Source organism: Haliotis rufescens, unplaced genomic scaffold (genome assembly GCF_023055435.1).
Source record: "Haliotis rufescens isolate VD_foot unplaced genomic scaffold, xgHalRufe1.0.p SCAF_9, whole genome shotgun sequence".
In the NCBI taxonomy this organism is placed as follows: domain Eukaryota; kingdom Metazoa; phylum Mollusca; class Gastropoda; order Lepetellida; family Haliotidae; genus Haliotis; species Haliotis rufescens.
Genome location: NW_025964383.1, coordinates 6,510,225 through 6,530,795, shown reverse-complemented (window position 1 = coordinate 6,530,795; position 20,571 = coordinate 6,510,225). Strand labels below are relative to the sequence as shown.

Here is a 20,571-nt window from a genome sequence, read left to right as displayed (position 1 = left end):
GCCTTCCTCGTGGTGTGGGTAGGAGTCGACGCTGCCACTGTCATCACAGTGTACGTCGCATATCGACAGGTCGAGGACTTGGCAATGGCTGCTGAAGCTGGGTCGTGTGACTGCCTGGCTCTTGGGTATTGACAGTAAGCAGACTACATCTCACCAGCTCCATGAGCACGAGTCAACTGTACTATACTGTACTGTACTGTACTGTACTGTACTGTAGTCATATAATGACATTACAAACCCTGCCAATCTTGTCATTCACGATATATCTGGGAAACTCCTGTTCTGGTCATGTGATCTCCAGGCAACGCCAGTTTGTTGTATGACACATCCAGACAGTTTTAAAGGTTTCTGCAAGAATGGGGAACGGACTCATGCGACCGATGTGTTAAATTTAGCTTGTCCCAAGTCATCTACTTTGAATATGCCATGTTGTTTTCATTATATTGTAATCCTACATCTTCCTGTGACCAATAACACATTATCATCAAGATGACATAACTATTTGAAAACGATGATGTAGACATACAGACAAGACGCCAACATGTCAATTTGTTTTATATATGTCTGTATTATGTATAAACCAATGTCTAGACGAGAACCTGCCTACACCAAGGTCGGGGTGGACAGAGATTCAGCGGGAGCCCTCATTGTCAGAAGCTGGATATTGCTTTAATCTTGAGTTAGGATTTCACTCAGCCATGCCGCCAATGAGAGAAGGTGTTTATTCAAATCCCTGTGGCGGACCAGAAGGTTCCTCAATGACTTGGACGTAAACCTGTTTGTTCCCTACAGCAGCATATGGATATTGATCGAGGACTGAAGTTGTTTGATTCTCTACAGCCCCTGTCATGTTGCTACAGCATCACCATCTATCTCTATTGCCAGTCCTCTTTGTGGGAAACCCATTCCCCAAGGAACACACAAGTTGTCAATAAAACCGTGATAACCTTAGCCGATAATGATGACGACCTCGGTAAGTGTATTCTAGTTTCCAACGTGGTCATGGTGGAGAGTCCCTGGGATGTTCATATCCACAAAACAGCCCTACGTCACAATCGACCGACAGCTTAAGCTGCAGTCAACCATGTGGGACACACAACACAGCTTCAATTATCTCTTTACTCGGTATCTCGGTGGAATGTGATGCTGGTATCGACCAATTATGCCACTGATATTCACTCTCATCATCGTCATCCATATGCATGGATTGATTCAGCTCATGGTATAATCTAGACTTGTCCAACTGTAGTGTTGTATTGTGACTCCCGCTGTATAGTTTCAGGTGAAAACGACTGCATGTCAGACTGCTGCTGCCACTGCTAGTAATTATGCCTAATACACAGGGAAAAGGGCTCAACTGATATTATCGCTGTCAGTACTTCACACTAACTCTAGCTACCATCTTTATATCTGTTGCATTTTTGCACAACGCGTCGATCCGATCTGGGATATATGTAGGACCGTATGTACACCAGTGTGTTGTATATCTCAAATGGGATATATGTACGACAGTATGTACACCATTGTGTTTTACATCTCAAATGGGATACCTGTCGGACAGTATGTACACCAGTGTGTTGTATGTCTTAAATGGGATACATGTAGGACCGTATGTGCACCAGTGTGTTGTATGTCTTAAATAGGATACATGTAGGACCGTATGTGCACCAGTGTGTTGTATATCTCTAATGGGATATATGTAGGACCGTATGTGCACCAGTGTGTTGTATATCTCTAATGGGATAAATGTAGGACCGTATGTGCACCAGTGTGTTGTATATCTCTAATGGGATACATGTAGGACCGTATGTGCACCAGTGTGTTGTATATCTCTAATGGGATAAATGTAGGACCGTACATGTATGTGCACCAGTGTGTTGTATATCTCTAATGGGATACATGTAGGACCGTATGTGCACCAGTGTGTTGTATATCTCTAATGGGATACATGTAGGACCGTATGTGCACCAGTGTGTTGTATATCTCTAATGGGATACATGTAGGACCGTATGTGCACCAGTGTGTTGTATATCTCCAATAGGATACATGTAGGACCGTATGTGCACCAGTGTGTTGTATATCTCTAATGGGATATATGTAGGACAGTGGGTACACTAGTGTGTTGTATATCTCCAATGGGATATATGTAGGACCGTATGTGCACCAGTGTGTTGTATATCTCCAATGGGATATATGTAGGACCGTATGTGCACCAGTGTGTTGTATATCTCTAATGGGATAAATGTAGGACCGTATGTGCACCAGTGTGTTGTATATCTCTAATGGGATACATGTAGGACCGTATGTGCACCAGTGTGTTGTATATCTCCAATGGGATATATGTAGGACTGTATGTGCACCAGTGTGTTGTATATCTCTAATGGGATACATGTAGGACCGTTTGTGCACCAGTGTGTTGTATGTCTTAAATGGGATACATGTAGGACCGTTTGTGCACCAGTGTGTTGTATATCTTAAATGGGATATATGTAGGACCGTTTGTGCACCAGTGTGTTGTATATCTTAAATAGGATACATGTAGGACCGTTTGTGCACCAGTGTGTTGTATGTCTTAAATGGGATACATGTAGGACCGTATGTGCACCAGTGTGTTGTATATCTTAAATAGGATATATGTAGGACCGTTTGTACACCAGTGTGTTGTATATCTCCAATAGGATACATGTAGGACCGTATGTGCACAAGTGTGTTGTATGTCTTAAATAGGATACATGTAGGACCGTATGTGCACCAGTGTGTTGTATATCTCTAATGGGATAAATGTAGGACCGTATGTGCACCAGTGTGTTGTATATCTCTAATGGGATACATGTAGGACCGTATGTGCACCAGTGTGTTGTATATCTCTAATGGGATACATGTAGGACCGTATGTGCACCAGTGTGTTGTATATCTCCAATGGGATATATGTAGGACCGTATGTGCACCAGTGTGTTGTATATCTCTAATGGGATTTATGTAGGACCGTATGTGCACCAGTGTGTTGTAAATCTCTAATGGGATAAATGTAGGACTGTATGTGCACCAGTGTGTTGTATATCTCTAATGGGATACATGTAGGACCGTATGTGCACCAGTGTGTTGTATATCTCCAATAGGATACATGTAGGACCGTATGTGCACCAGTGTGTTGTATATCTCTAATGGGATACATGTAGGACCGTATGTGCACCAGTGTGTTGTATATCTCCAATGGGATATATGTAGGACCGTATGTACACCAGTGTGTTGTATATCTCAAAAGGGATATTTGTACGACAGTGGGTACACTAGTGTGTTGTATGTCTCAGATGGGATATATGTAGGACCGTATGTACACCAGTGTGTTGTGTATCTCAAATGGGATATATGTAGGACCGTATGTACACCAGTGTGTTGTGTATATCGAATGGGATATATGTGGGATTGTATGTACACCAGTGTGTTGTATATATCGAATGGGATATATGTAGGACCGTATGTACACCAGTGTGTTGTATATCTCAAATGGGATATATGTAGGATTGTATGTACACTAGTGTGTTGTATATATCGAATGGGATACATGTAGGACAGTATGTACACCAGTGTGTTGTGTATCTCAAATGGGATATATGTGGGATTGTATGTACACCAGTGTGTTGTATATATCGAATGGGATATATGTGGGATTGTATGTACACCAGTGTGTTGTATATATCGAATGGGATATATGTAGGATTGTATGTACACTAGTGTGTTGTATATATCGAATGGGATATATGTAGGATTGTATGTACACTAGTGTGTTGTATATATCGAATGGGATATATGTAGGACAGTCGGTACACCAGTGTGTTGTATATCTCAAATGGGATATATGTGGGATTGTATGTACACCAGTGTGTTGTATATATCGAATGGGATACATGTAGGACAGTTTGTACACCAGTGTGTTGTATATCTCAAATGGGATATATGTGGGATTGTATGTACACCAGTGTGTTGTATATATCGAATTGGATATATGTAGGACCGTATGTGCACCAGTGTGTTGTATATATCGAATGGGATATATGTAGGATTGTATGTACACTAGTGTGTTGTATATATCGAATGGGATATATGTGGGATTGTATGTACACTAGTGTGTTGTATATATCGAATGGGATATATGTGGGATTCTATGTACACCAGTGTGTTGTATATATCGAATGGGATATATGTAGGATTGTATGTACACTAGTGTGTTGTATATATCGAATGGGATATATGTAGGATTGTATGTACACTAGTGTGTTGTATATATCGAATGGGATATATGTAGGATTGTATGTACACCAGTGTGTTGTATATATCGAATGGGATATATGTGGGATTGTATGTACACCAGTGTGTTGTATGTATCGAATGGGATACATGTAGGATTGTATGTACACTAGTCTGTATCACTCTCTTTATATATTAAACATAATACATTAACAAGAAGTAAACGGGATTGGGAGACAGGTTCTTCCAACTTAGATTGCCCTCTCCCTGGTATTAACAAATTTCATTATTTACAAAAATATTTTTGTCGTTCACATATAATGTTGGACTGCCTTAAACATAGCTTCAATACCTGTAATAGCATGCAACATGGTCAGTGGGTCATGGCGGTTGTACACTAAAGCTGATGTGTACGCGCTGGGGAATGCAGGCCGACCAAGACATGGAGATGGCAAAACACATCAAAGGATTCGGCGTGAAAATTCAATTTCCGCTTTGTTATGTATGAGCGGGAGATGTCTGAGGAAAGAAGAAGCATTCCTTTGTTCTAAGACATGGTAATCTACTGACAGTTCTGGCCCCTGCCTTGCGACCGCCTCCTTGGTCTAGTGGTAGAGCGTCCGCCCGGAAAGCAGAAAGTAGGGGTTCCATCCAAAAGATGGTACTTGTTGTTACTCTACACACACACACACACATACGCACGCACGCACGCACGCACGCACGCACTTACACACTCACTCACACTCACTCACTCACACACACACGCGCGCGCGCGCGCGCATTATAAGTAGAATAAACGCGACATTTAACATCATTTCACTTTCACCCATGCCTTGCTCGGTGATGCTAAACATTGGGTTTATATTAGTTGCAGTGGTTACAGGATATGTAAGTGGTCACTGTACACCATGATGCCTGTATTTACACGACAAGACGAATTAATATGGTATTTCACTTTGTTGTTTTTGTTTTAACAGTGTCCACTTTTGTCTCGTTACAACTCTACACGGGCTCCACTGTTGTCGCATTACAACTCTACACGGGCTCCACTATTGTCTCGTTACAACTCTACACGGGCTCCACAATTGTCTCGTTACAACTCTACACGGGCTCCACTGTTGTCTCGTTACATCTCTACACGGGCTCCACTATTGTCTCGTTACAACTCTACACGGGGTCCACTTTTGTCTCGTTACAACTCTACACGGGGTCCACTATTGTCTCGTTACATCTCTACACGGTGTCCACTGTTGTCTCGTTACAACTCTACACGGGGTCCACTATTGTCTCGTTACAACTCTACACGGGCTCCACTGTTGTCTCGTTACATCTCTACACAGGGTCCACTATTGTCTCGTTACATCTCTACACGGGCTCCACTATTGTCTCGTTACAACTCTACACGGGCTCCACTGTTGTCTCGTTACATCTCTACACGGGGTCCACTGTTGTCTCGTTACAACTCTACACGGGCTCCACTATTGTCTCGTTACAACTCTACACGGGCTCCACTGTTGTCTCGTTACAACTCTACACGGGCTCCACTATTGTCTCGTTACAACTCTACACGGGCTCCACTATTGTCTCGTTACAACTCTACACGGGCTCCACTGTTGTCTCGTTACATCTCTACACGGGCTCCACTATTGTCTCGTTACAACTCTACACGGGGTCCACTGTTGTCTCGTTACAACTCTACACGGGGTCCACTATTGTCTCGTTACATCTCTACACGGTGTCCACTGTTGTCTCGTTACAACTCTACACGGGGTCCACTATTGTCTCGTTACAACTCTACACGGGCTCCACTGTTGTCTCGTTACATCTCTACACAGGGTCCACTATTGTCTCGTTACATCTCTACACGGGCTCCACTATTGTCTCGTTACAACTCTACACGGGCTCCACTGTTGTCTCATTACATCTCTACACGGGGTCCACTGTTGTCTCGTTACATCTCTACACGGGGTCCACTATTGTCTCGTTACATCTATACAAGGGGTCCACTATTGTCTCGTTACATCTCTACACGGGGTCCACTGTTGTCTCGTTACATCTCTACACGGGGTCCACTGTTGTCTCGTTACAACTCTACACGGGCTCCACTGTTGTCTCGTTACATCTCTACACGGGCTCCACTATTGTCTCGTTACAACTCTACACGGGGTCCACTGTTGTCTCGTTACAACTCTACACGGGGTCCACTATTGTCTCGTTACATCTCTACACGGTGTCCACTGTTGTCTCGTTACAACTCTACACGGGGTCCACTATTGTCTCGTTACAACTCTACACGGGCTCCACTGTTGTCTCGTTACATCTCTACACAGGGTCCACTATTGTCTCGTTACATCTCTACACGGGTTCCACTATTGTCTCGTTACATCTCTACACGGGGTCCACTGTTGTCTCGTTACATCTCTACACGGGGACCACTGTTGTCTCGTTACAACTCTACACGGGCTCCACTATTGTCTCGTTACAACTCTACACGGGCTCCACTATTGTCTCGTTACAACTCTACACGGGCTCCACTGTTGTCTCGTTACATCTCTACACGGGCTCCACTATTGTCTCGTTACAACTCTACACGGGGTCCACTGTTGTCTCGTTACAACTCTACACGGGGTCCACTATTGTCTCGTTACATCTCTACACGGTGTCCACTGTTGTCTCGTTACAACTCTACACGGGGTCCACTATTGTCTCGTTACAACTCTACACAGGGTCCACTATTGTCTCGTTACATCTCTACACGGTGTCCACTGTTGTCTCGTTACAACTCTACACGGGGTCCACTATTGTCTCGTTACAACTCTACACGGGCTCCACTGTTGTCTCGTTACATCTCTACACAGGGTCCACTATTGTCTCGTTACATCTCTACACGGGCTCCACTATTGTCTCGTTACAACTCTACACGGGCTCCACTGTTGTCTCATTACATCTCTACACGGGGTCCACTGTTGTCTCGTTACATCTCTACACGGGGTCCACTATTGTCTCGTTACATCTCTACAAGGGGTCCACTATTGTCTCGTTACATCTCTACACGGGGTCCACTGTTGTCTCGTTACATCTCTACACGGGGTCCACTGTTGTCTCGTTACAACTCTACACAGGCTCCACTATTGTCTCGTTACAACTCTACACGGGCTCCACTATTGTCTCGTTACAACTCTACACGGGCTCCACTGTTGTCTCGTTACATCTCTACACGGGGTCCACTGTTGTCTCGTTACAACTCTACACGGGCTCCACTGTTGTCTCGTTACAAGTCTACACGGGCTCCACTGTTGTCTCGTTACAACTCTACACGGGCTCCACTATTGTCTCGTTACAACTCTACACGGGCTCCACTGTTGTCTCGTTACATCTCTACACGGGCTCCACTATTGTCTCGTTACAACTCTACACGGGGTCCACTGTTGTCTCGTTACAACTCTACACGGGGTCCACTATTGTCTCGTTACATCTCTACACGGTGTCCACTGTTGTCTCGTTACAACTCTACACGGGGTCCACTATTGTCTCGTTACAACTCTACACGGGCTCCACTGTTGTCTCGTTACATCTCTACACAGGGTCCACTATTGTCTCGTTACATCTCTACACGGGTTCCACTGTTGTCTCGTTACATCTCTACACGGGCTCCACTGTTGTCTCGTTACAACTCTACACGGGGTCCACTGTTGTCTCGCTACAACTCTACACGGGGTCCACTATTGTCTCGTTACATCTCTACAAGGGGTCCACTATTGTCTCGTTACATCTCTACACGGGGTCCACTGTTGTTTCGTTACATCTCTACACGGGGTCCACTGTTGTCTCGTTACAACTCTACACGGGCTCCACTGTTGTCTCGTTACAAGTCTACACGGGCTCCACTGTTGTCTCGTTACAACTCTACACGGGGTCCACTATTGTCTCGTTACATCTCTACACAGGGTCCACTATTGTCTCCGTTACATCTCTACACGGGCTCCACTGTTGTCTCGTTACAAGTCTACACGGGCTCCACTGTTGTCTCGTTACAACTCTACACGGGGTCCACTTTTGTCTCGTTACAAGTCTACACGGGCTCCACTGTTGTCTCGTTACATCTCTACACGGGGTCCACTGTTGTCTCGTTACAAGTCTACACGGGCTCCACTGTTGTCTCGTTACATCTCTACACGGGGTCCACTGTTGTCTCGTTACAACTCTACACGGGCTCCACTGTTGTCTCGCTACAACTCTACACGGGGTCCACTGTTGTCTCGTTAAAACTCTACACGGGTTCCACTGTTGTCTCGTTACAACTCTACACGGGTTCCACTGTTGTCTCGTTACATCTCTACACGGGCTCCACTGTTGTCTCGTTACAACTCTACACGGGGTCCACTATTGTCTCGCTACAACTCTACACGGGGTCCACTATTGTCTCGTTACATCTCTACACAGGGTCCACTATTGTCTCGCTACATCTCTACACGGGCTCCACTGTTGTCTCGCTACAACTCTACACGGGCTCCACTGTTGTCTCGTTACAACTCTACACGGGCTCCGGACCGCCTCCGTGGTCTTTGGGTAGAGCGTCCGCCCGGAGAGCGGAAGGTCCGGGGTTCGATCCCCGGCCGCGTCATACAAAAAGACGTTAAAAGATTGTACTTGTTGTTACCCTGTCTGGCGCTCGGCATTAAGGGGCTAAAACAAGGACTGGTCGGCTCGGAGTCAGTATACTGTCTGAGTGGGGTATTCATGTTAAACTGCGGCATGGTATCTCAGTGAGCTAGCACTATAAATCGGCATCAGTCCGGACTAGTACAAGCAGCCACACACACACACACACACACACATACACGTGCATGCACGTCGCTATATAAATGCAATAATCTTGAACGCGACGTTAAACCCAATTTCACCTCACCTCACTACACGGGCTCCACTTTTGTCTCGTTACAACTCTACACGGGGTCCACTGTTGTCTCGTTACAACTCTACACGGGGTCCACTGTTGTCTCGTTACAACTCTACACGGGGTCCACTGTTGTCTCGTTACAACTCTACACGGGGTCCACTGTTGTCTCGTTACAACTCTACACGGGGTCCACTGTTGCCTCGTTACAACTCTACACGGGGTCCACTGTTGTCTCGTTACAACTCTACATGGGGTCCACTATTGTCTCGTTACAACTCTACACGGGCTCCACTGTTGTCTCGTTACAACTCTACACGGGCTCCACTGTTGTCTCGTTACAACTCTACACGGGGTCCACTGTTGTCTCGTTACAACTCTACACGGGTTCCACTGTTGTCTCGTTACATCTCTACACGGGCTCCACTGTTGTCTCGTTACAACTCTACACGGGGTCCACTGTTGTCTCGTTACATCTCTACACGGGGTCCACTGTTGTCTCGTTACAACTCTACACGGGCTCCACTATTGTCTCGTTACAACTCTACACGGGGTCCACTATTGTCTCGTTACAACTCTACACGGGTTCCACTGTTGTCTCGTTTCATCTCTACACGGGTTCCACTGTTGTCTCGTTACATCTCTACACAGGGTCCTCTATTGTCTCGTTACATCTCTACACGGGGTCCACTATTGTCTCGTTACATCTCTACACGGGTTCCACTATTGTCTCGTTACATCTCTACACAGGGTCCACTATTGTCTCGTTACATCTCTACACGGGGTCCACTATTGTCTCGTTACATCTCTACACGGGGTCCACTTTTGTCTCGTTACATCTCTACACAGTGTCCACTATTGTCTCGTTACATCTCTACACAGTGTCCACTATTGTCTCGTTACATCTCTACACAGTGTCCACTATTGTCTCGTTACATCTCTACACGGGGTCCACTATTGTCTCTACAGTGTCCACTATTGTCTCGTTACAACTCTACACAGTGTCCACTATTGTCTCTACACAGTGTCCACTATTGTCTCGTTACATCTCTACACAGTGTCCACTATTGTCTCTACACAGTGTCCACTATTGTCTCGTTACATCTCTACACAGTGTCCACTATTGTTTTGTTACAACTCTACACAGTGTCCACTATTGTCTCGTTACATCTCTACACAGTGTCCACTATTGTCTCGTTACATCTCTACACGGGGTCCACTATTGTCTCGTTACAACTCTACACGGGGTCCACTATTGTCTCGTTACAACTCTACACAGTGTCCACTATTGTCTCGTTACATCTCTACACAGTGTCCACTATTGTCTCGTTTCAACTCTACACGGTGTCCACTGTTGTCTCGTTACAACCCTACATTATGCCCACTGTTGTGCTACAGGATATTAAAATACACGGTAATGTGTCAATTATGGTCTTGTTACACATATATAAGGCATCAATATATATTGTGTCATTTATTGTCTTGCTACAGATATTTAATGTGTTAAATGGTGTCTTGTTACAACTGTGTAAAGTGTTTAATATTGTTACAGCTGTGTTATGTGTCCAGCTGTATAATGTGATTAAGATTGTCTCGTTACGTTGTTTAGTATGTTGGACATTGTCTTGTTACAGCTATGCTGGAGTTGTTTAGTATGTTGGATATTGTCTTGTTACAGCTATGCTGGAGTTGTTTAGTATGTTGGATATTGTCTTGTTACAGCTATGCTGGAGTTGTTTAGTATGTTGGATATTGTCTTGTTACAGCTATGCTGGAGTTGTTTAGTATGTTGGACATTGTCTTGTTACAGCTATGCTGGAGTTGTTTAGTATGTTGGACATTGTCTTGTTACAGCTATGCTGGAGTTGTTTAGTATGTTGGACATTGTCTTGTTACAGCTATGCTGGAGTTGTTTAGTATGTTGGACATTGTCTTGTTACAGCTATGCTGGAGTTGTTTAGTATGTTGGACATTGTCTTGTTACAGCTATGCTGGAGTTGTTTAGTATGTTGGACATTGTCTTGTTACAGCTATGCTGGAGTTGTTTAGTATGTTGGACATTGTCTTGTTACAGCTATGCTGGAGTTGTTTAGTATGTTGGACATTGTCTTGTTACAGCTATGCTGGAGTTGTTTAGTATGTTGGACATTGTCTTGTTACAGCTATGCTGGAGTTGTTTAGTATGTTGGACATTGTCTTGTTACAGCTATGCTGGAGTTGTTTAGTATGTTGGATATTGTCTTGTTACAGCTATGCTGGAGTTGTTTAGTATGTTGGATATTGTCTTGTTACAGCTATGCTGGAGTTGTTTAGTATGTTGGATATTGTCTTGTTACAGCTATGCTGGAGTTGTTTAGTATGTTGGACATTGTCTTGTTACAGCTATGCTGGAGTTGTTTAGTATGTTGGATATTGTCTTGTTACAGCTATGCTGGAGTTGTTTAGTATGTTGGATATTGTCTTGTTACAGCTATGCTGGAGTTGTTTAGTATGTTGGATATTGTCTTGTTACAGCTATGCTGGAGTTGTTTAGTATGTTGGATATTGTCTTGTTACAGCTATGCTGGAGTTGTTTAGTATGTTGGATATTGTCTTGTTACAGCTATGCTGGAGTTGTTTAGTATGTTGGATATTGTCTTGTTACAGCTATGCTGGAGTTGTTTAGTATGTTGGATATTGTCTTGTTACAGCTATGCTGGAGTTGTTTAGTATGTTGGATATTGTCTTGTTACAGCTATGCTGGAGTTGTTTAGTATGTTGGATATTGTCTTGTTACAGCTATGCTGGAGTTGTTTAGTATGTTGGATATTGTCTTGTTACAGCTATGCTGGAGTTGTTTAGTATGTTGGATATTGTCTTGTTACAGCTATGCTGGAGTTGTTTAGTATGTTGGATATTGTCTTGTTACAGCTATGCTGGAGTTGTTTAGTATGTTGGATATTGTCTTGTTACAGCTATGCTGGAGTTGTTTAGTATGTTGGATATTGTCTTGTTACAGCTATGCTGGAGTTGTTTAGTATGTTGGATATTGTCTTGTTACAGCTATGCTGGAGTTGTTTAGTATGTTGGATATTGTCTTGTTACAGCTATGCTGGAGTTGTTTAGTATGTTGGACATTGTCTTGTTACAGCTATGCTGGAGTTGTTTAGTATGTTGGATATTGTCTTGTTACAGCTATGCTGGAGTTGTTTAGTATGTTGGATATTGTCTTGTTACAGCTATGCTGGAGTTGTTTAGTATGTTGGATATTGTCTTGTTACAGCTATGCTGGAGTTGTTTAGTATGTTGGATATTGTCTTGTTACAGCTATGCTGGAGTTGTTTAGTATGTTGGATATTGTCTTGTTACAGCTATGCTGGAGTTGTTTAGTATGTTGGATATTGTCTTGTTACAGCTATGCTGGAGTTGTTTAGTATGTTGGACATTGTCTTGTTACAGCTATGCTGGAGTTGTTTAGTATGTTGGATATTGTCTTGTTACAGCTATGCTGGAGTTGTTTAGTATGTTGGATATTGTCTTGTTACAGCTATGCTGGAGTTGTTTAGTATGTTGGACATTGTCTTGTTACAGCTATGCTGGAGTTGTTTAGTATGTTGGATATTGTCTTGTTACAGCTATGCTGGAGTTGTTTAGTATGTTGGATATTGTCTTGTTACAGCTATGCTGGAGTTGTTTAGTATGTTGGATATTGTCTTGTTACAGCTATGCTGGAGTTGTTTAGTATGTTGGATATTGTCTTGTTACAGCTATGCTGGAGTTGTTTAGTATGTTGGATATTGTCTTGTTACAGCTATGCTGGAGTTGTTTAGTATGTTGGATATTGTCTTGTTACAGCTATGCTGGAGTTGTTTAGTATGTTGGATATTGTCTTGTTACAGCTATGCTGGAGTTGTTTAGTATGTTGGATATTGTCTTGTTACAGCTATGCTGGAGTTGTTTAGTATGTTGGATATTGTCTTGTTACAGCTATGCTGGAGTTGTTTAGTATGTTGGATATTGTCTTGTTACAGCTATGCTGGAGTTGTTTAGTATGTTGGATATTGTCTTGTTACAGCTATGCTGGAGTTGTTTAGTATGTTGGATATTGTCTTGTTACAGCTATGCTGGAGTTGTTTAGTATGTTGGACATTGTCTTGTTACAGCTATGCTGGAGTTGTTTAGTATGTTGGATATTGTCTTGTTACAGCTATGCTGGAGTTGTTTAGTATGTTGGACATTGTCTTGTTACAGCTATGCTGGAGTTGTTTAGTATGTTGGATATTGTCTTGTTACAGCTATGCTGGAGTTGTTTAGTATGTTGGATATTGTCTTGTTACAGCTATGCTGGAGTTGTTTAGTATGTTGGATATTGTCTTGTTACAGCTATGCTGGAGTTGTTTAGTATGTTGGACATTGTCTTGTTACAGCTATGCTGGAGTTGTTTAGTATGTTGGACATTGTCTTGTTACAGCTATGCTGGAGTTGTTTAGTATGTTGGATATTGTCTTGTTACAGCTATGCTGGAGTTGTTTAGTATGTTGGATATTGTCTTGTTACAGCTATGCTGGAGTTGTTTAGTATGTTGGATATTGTCTTGTTACAGCTATGCTGGAGTTGTTTAGTATGTTGGATATTGTCTTGTTACAGCTATGCTGGAGTTGTTTAGTATGTTGGATATTGTCTTGTTACAGCTATGCTGGAGTTGTTTAGTATGTTGGATATTGTCTTGTTACAGCTATGCTGGAGTTGTTTAGTATGTTGGATATTGTCTTGTTACAGCTATGCTGGAGTTGTTTAGTATGTTGGATATTGTCTTGTTACAGCTATGCTGGAGTTGTTTAGTATGTTGGATATTGTCTTGTTACAGCTATGCTGGAGTTGTTTAGTATGTTGGATATTGTCTTGTTACAGCTATGCTGGAGTTGTTTAGTATGTTGGATATTGTCTTGTTACAGCTATGCTGGAGTTGTTTAGTATGTTGGATATTGTCTTGTTACAGCTATGCTGGAGTTGTTTAGTATGTTGGATATTGTCTTGTTACAGCTATGCTGGAGTTGTTTAGTATGTTGGATATTGTCTTGTTACAGCTATGCTGGAGTTGTTTAGTATGTTGGATATTGTCTTGTTACAGCTATGCTGGAGTTGTTTAGTATGTTGGATATTGTCTTGTTACAGCTATGCTGGAGTTGTTTAGTATGTTGGATATTGTCTTGTTACAGCTATGCTGGAGTTGTTTAGTATGTTGGATATTGTCTTGTTACAGCTATGCTGGAGTTGTTTAGTATGTTGGATATTGTCTTGTTACAGCTATGCTGGAGTTGTTTAGTATGTTGGATATTGTCTTGTTACAGCTATGCTGGAGTTGTTTAGTATGTTGGATATTGTCTTGTTACAGCTATGCTGGAGTTGTTTAGTATGTTGGATATTGTCTTGTTACAGCTATGCTGGAGTTGTTTAGTATGTTGGATATTGTCTTGTTACAGCTATGCTGGAGTTGTTTAGTATGTTGGATATTGTCTTGTTACAGCTATGCTGGAGTTGTTTAGTATGTTGGATATTGTCTTGTTACAGCTATGCTGGAGTTGTTTAGTATGTTGGATATTGTCTTGTTACAGCTATGCTGGAGTTGTTTAGTATGTTGGATATTGTCTTGTTACAGCTATGCTGGAGTTGTTTAGTATGTTGGATATTGTCTTGTTACAGCTATGCTGGAGTTGTTTAGTATGTTGGATATTGTCTTGTTACAGCTATGCTGGAGTTGTTTAGTATGTTGGATATTGTCTTGTTACAGCTATGCTGGAGTTGTTTAGTATGTTGGATATTGTCTTGTTACAGCTATGCTGGAGTTGTTTAGTATGTTGGATATTGTCTTGTTACAGCTATGCTGGAGTTGTTTAGTATGTTGGATATTGTCTTGTTACAGCTATGCTGGAGTTGTTTAGTATGTTGGATATTGTCTTGTTACAGCTATGCTGGAGTTGTTTAGTATGTTGGATATTGTCTTGTTACAGCTATGCTGGAGTTGTTTAGTATGTTGGATATTGTCTTGTTACAGCTATGCTGGAGTTGTTTAGTATGTTGGATATTGTCTTGTTACAGCTATGCTGGAGTTGTTTAGTATGTTGGATATTGTCTTGTTACAGCTATGCTGGAGTTGTTTAGTATGTTGGATATTGTCTTGTTACAGCTATGCTGGAGTTGTTTAGTATGTTGGATATTGTCTTGTTACAGCTATGCTGGAGTTGTTTAGTATGTTGGATATTGTCTTGTTACAGCTATGCTGGAGTTGTTTAGTATGTTGGATATTGTCTTGTTACAGCTATGCTGGAGTTGTTTAGTATGTTGGATATTGTCTTGTTACAGCTATGCTGGAGTTGTTTAGTATGTTGGATATTGTCTTGTTACAGCTATGCTGGAGTTGTTTAGTATGTTGGATATTGTCTTGTTACAGCTATGCTGGAGTTGTTTAGTATGTTGGATATTGTCTTGTTACAGCTATGCTGGAGTTGTTTAGTATGTTGGACATTGTCTTGTTACAGCTATGCTGGAGTTGTTTAGTATGTTGGATATTGTCTTGTTACAGCTATGCTGGAGTTGTTTAGTATGTTGGATATTGTCTTGTTACAGCTATGCTGGAGTTGTTTAGTATGTTGGATATTGTCTTGTTACAGCTATGCTGGAGTTGTTTAGTATGTTGGATATTGTCTTGTTACAGCTATGCTGGAGTTGTTTAGTATGTTGGATATTGTCTTGTTACAGCTATGCTGGAGTTGTTTAGTATGTTGGATATTGTCTTGTTACAGCTATGCTGGAGTTGTTTAGTATGTTGGATATTGTCTTGTTACAGCTATGCTGGAGTTGTTTAGTATGTTGGATATTGTCTTGTTACAGCTATGCTGGAGTTGTTTAGTATGTTGGATATTGTCTTGTTACAGCTATGCTGGAGTTGTTTAGTATGTTGGATATTGTCTTGTTACAGCTATGCTGGAGTTGTTTAGTATGTTGGATATTGTCTTGTTACAGCTATGCTGGAGTTGTTTAGTATGTTGGATATTGTCTTGTTACAGCTATGCTGGAGTTGTTTAGTATGTTGGATATTGTCTTGTTACAGCTATGCTGGAGTTGTTTAGTATGTTGGATATTGTCTTGTTACAGTTATGCTGGAGTTGTTTAGTATGTTGGATATTGTCTTGTTACAGCTATGCTGGAGTTGTTTAGTATGTTGGATATTGTCTTGTTACAGCTATGCTGGAGTTGTTTAGTATGTTGGATATTGTCTTGTTACAGCTATGCTGGAGTTGTTTAGTATGTTGGATATTGTCTTGTTACAGCTATGCTGGAGTTGTTTAGTATGTTGGATATTGTCTTGTTACAGCTATGCTGGAGTTGTTTAGTATGTTGGATATTGTCTTGTTACAGCTATGCTGGAGTTGTTTAGTATGTTGGATATTGTCTTGTTACAGCTATGCTGGAGTTGTTTAGTATGTTGGATATTGTCTTGTTACAGCTATGCTGGCGTTGTTTAGTATGTTGGATATTGTCTTGTTACAGCTATGCTGGAGGCCAGACTGCCAGGATGCGACTGTCCACGGTGCTATTGCAGGTGACAGTGTTTCTGGCCTTCACCATCCTGCCAGTAGAAGGTAGATAACTCATCATTGTAGTAATACAATCACAACCAAATGTGACATCAGCAGTAACAAATAAGGTAGATTACACCGTGTCACAGTGTGACAGTATATGTACTGGACAAAGCTAGTCGTGGTAATTATCTTTGGCCATGGCGTAAGTTTACAATGTAAAAATAAATGTCAAACTGAGTGACTTGATTAATATGTCTAATCCGTTGTATGGTGTAATGTGCTGCAAAAGATTAGAAGGGTTATATCGTCAGAGATCCGTTGTCCTTTTTCCCTGTCTCCCTCATCGGCTAAAGTGTCCGGTCATCTCCACTAGTCAGAATGTTCATCCTGCCAACTACTTATAAACCTATTCATTTGGATCGCTATTAAGTAAGAGACTTCTTTCTATAGGCATTAAAACCTATTGTGAGGTTTTACTTTCCAGTCGGGTTAAATCTCATAAAAAGGGACGTTGTAATGTCCCTGGGATTTTATAGGATATTCAAGTCATATCAGCTATAATATCCCAGAGATTTTATATAATGTCCTGGGTATTTTATTTATGTAACTTCCGTTCAGATTGTAACATGTAATGAAATGTAAAATCAAACAACTCGCAACCTTCATATCTGAAGCCCAGTGAGTGTACCATGAGTGCCACACTGGTTTTTAGAATGTCCTTTTCAAGATCCGTACGCCAGCAACAGATATTTTACGCGCGTTTCCTAAGGTTCATGGAAAGTATGTTCGAAACATAAAAATGTTGGTAAATGTTGTTTTAAGTTTCTTTTTTCGGTTTATAAGTATGGAAAAACACTTTCCCTCGGTTTTGGTAGACAGAGCATGCCCTGGGGGTCGGAAAAAACCGCGGGAGCTTTGCCCCCTTGGTTTTTCCCTCTCCCCAGGGCATCCGCGGTTTTTGCCGACCCCCAGGGCATGCCCTGTCTACCAAAACCTGGTAAGCGTGTTTTCTCCAATACATAATACATAATGATGTGATGTGATGTGATTTTGAAACAGAACAATACTCGGCGCTAAATGTGGGTTTTCTTTAGGCTTTCTGTGCAAATGGTCTAACGAAGGCTGCAGCTCGGACAAAGAGTGTTGCAGTGGGAGGTGCGAACAAGGCCACCCCGGCACCGACGCCCGCTGCACCAAGAGCGTGCTGCACCAGCCTTGTCTCTACACATACCAATGCGAGGACAGACTCAAGTGTGGCTCGCACAACAAATGCTGCTCCAACTACTGGGGAACGTGCCGCAGACCGTCCGACTGTTGTAATAAGATGCACTATTGTTTGGAGGTGGACGGCTTCTACTACAAACGCTGCCTCTCCGGCACCAATGTTAACATCAACGCCGCATCACAGTCACTTGTGTTTTCCCCATATGTCTTCACAACTTGTTTCATAATTCTTGCACCTTTTACATCTTCACGTTTTTGATTAAATTTTAATACCTTTCGTACCGCCTCTGTTACTGGAGAACATGGTAATCAAAGTTTCGATGGAAGTCAGATCATCTGTGGAAGTTAGGGATATAGGTATGCCAGTAGTCTTAAGCCTTGTGGTCTTCTTGACACAACATTATTGTCAACTAACAAGTCCAGGAACCCATGCTAACAAAGGGGGTGGGTGCCCAAGTGGTTTTGGGGGGTGCTACGCCGCAGTAAGACCCCACCTTGGTTCGGTTCTGCAGCGCTTCGACAGTCCATCTTAAACTATGGAAATTACAAAACTCGTACCATAAGAATACTTCCTATTATTGCATAAAACTACACGTCGACATGCCATAGCTGAGGGCATACGACCCTTTTGACTCCAACTGGCGCCAGGGCGGTACCGCGTGCTGTGCATGCCGCTGCCCCAGCACTACCTTGACCTTATGGGCTCACACAGAAGTCATGGACAAGTCATACACACATGCCGACACGCTAGAACGAACACACTTCGATGAGTAAGGCGCGATAGGAAGGTATCGATGCATGTGCTGGACTTCTAACCAGTGTGAACGTTCGCCCTTCACATGCGCAGATACCAGCCTAACCATGACAAAATATTTACGTCAGCCTTTGAGAATTTATGAAAAAGTGTGAGTGCGTGCGTGCGTGTGTGCGTGCGTTCGTGCGTATTTGTGTTATTTCTCAAAGTTTTCAAACGTTTTATCTTTGAGCACTTTTTGCATTTTCTTATTACATAAATAAATAGATGATTTCTTATCAAATAAATAGAAGATTTTATATTCATGTTATGCATTTCTCATTTATCATTACCGAAGTATTGGCTTTACACGTGTTCATTCAACCAGTACCATTAGATTGGACATTGAACAACAATGGTAAATTGTTGAACGCGAATGGTAGACAGAATAGGTTACTATTATTTGTACACATATATGTTTGGAAACCACACCAGATATATAATGTATTCTTATAACAACTCATCAAAGGTATCCTCTGTTCGGCCTGAAACAAAGAGTGAGGTGAGTGGTGACGGAGATCCAAGTTATGTGTTGTTTGTTGGAGACATGTCGTTTGGGTCGTACACCCACTCGCATACGTGTACATACCTGGTCCTGACACAATGGTAACTATGCAATCTCTTGTGTATGGGTAAGACAACTTTCCTGTACCTGTTGGTGTTTCCTTGCGTACGAATTAACTATAACATGTTTTCTATAAGTATCTCACTGGTAAGCGTGGGCAATACATATATTAGCGTTTTATGGCAAGTTGTATCCATTAACCCATCAACGTCAATGAATAAGCATTGCAACACTACCTTATATAAGTGTTTACATCAACATCGAACAAGGCATATATTGTGCACATCACAAATGGATAAATCTAGTATCTAGTTCTTGTATCACGCATGCCATTATCAGCATGCCAGCATCACGCATGCCAGTATCACGCATGCCAGTATCACGCATGCCAGTATCAGCATCACGCATGCCAGTATCACGCATGCCATTATCGCGCATGCCAGTATCAGCATGCCAGTATCACGCATGCCAGTATCAGCATGCTAGTATCACGCATGCCAGTATATCCATGTCAGCATCACACATGCCAGTATCACCATGCCAGCGTCACGCATGCCAGTATCAGCATGCCAGTATCACGCATGCCAGTATCAGCATGCCAGTATCAGCATGCCAGTATCACGCATGCCAGTATCAGCATGCCAGCATCACCATGCCAGCACCACGCATGCCAACATCAGCATGCCAGAATCACGCATGCCAGTATCAGCATGCAAGTATCACGCATGCCAACATGAGCATGCCAGTATCAGCACGCCAGTATCACGCATGCCAATATCAGCATGCAAGTATCACGCATGCCAGTATCAGCATGCCAGTATCACGCATGCCAGTATATCCATGCCAGCATCACACATGCCAGTATCACCATGCCCTCATCACGCATGCCAGCATCACACATGCCAGTATCAGCATGCCAGCATGCCAGCATCACGCATGCCAGTATCAGCTTGCCAGCATCACGCATGCCAGTATCACGCATGGCAGTATCACGCATTGCAGTATCAGCATGCCAGCACCACGCATGCCAGTATCAGCATGCCAGTATCAGCATGCCAGTATCAGCATGCCAGCATCACGCATGCCAGTATCACGCATGCCAGCATCACGCATGCCAGCATCAGCATGCCAGAATCACGCATGCCAGCATCAGCATGCAAGTATCACGCATGCCAGTATCAGCATCACGCATGCCAGTATCAGCATGCAAGCATCATGCATGCCAGTATCACCATGCCAGCATCACCATGCCAGCATCACGCATGCCAGTATCAGTATGTCA

General features: G+C 42.6%; 1 protein-coding gene across 3 annotated transcripts in view; it reads left to right on the top strand.

Annotated features, from left to right (window-relative positions):
- The window catches only part of LOC124118715, a 29,458-nt gene extending 10,468 nt beyond the window's left edge, over positions 1–18,990 (top strand). For all 3 annotated transcript variants that reach the window (XM_046480952.2, XM_046480953.2, XM_046480951.2), the window contains exons 2-3: positions 16,676–16,767; positions 17,802–18,990. In XM_046480952.2, the coding sequence (XP_046336908.1) occupies positions 16,676–16,767; positions 17,802–18,190 (481 nt within the window). In that variant the 3' untranslated portion in view covers positions 18,191–18,990. The remainder of the gene's footprint in view (positions 1–16,675; positions 16,768–17,801) is intronic.
- The last annotated feature ends 1,581 nt before the right edge of the window (positions 18,991–20,571 follow it).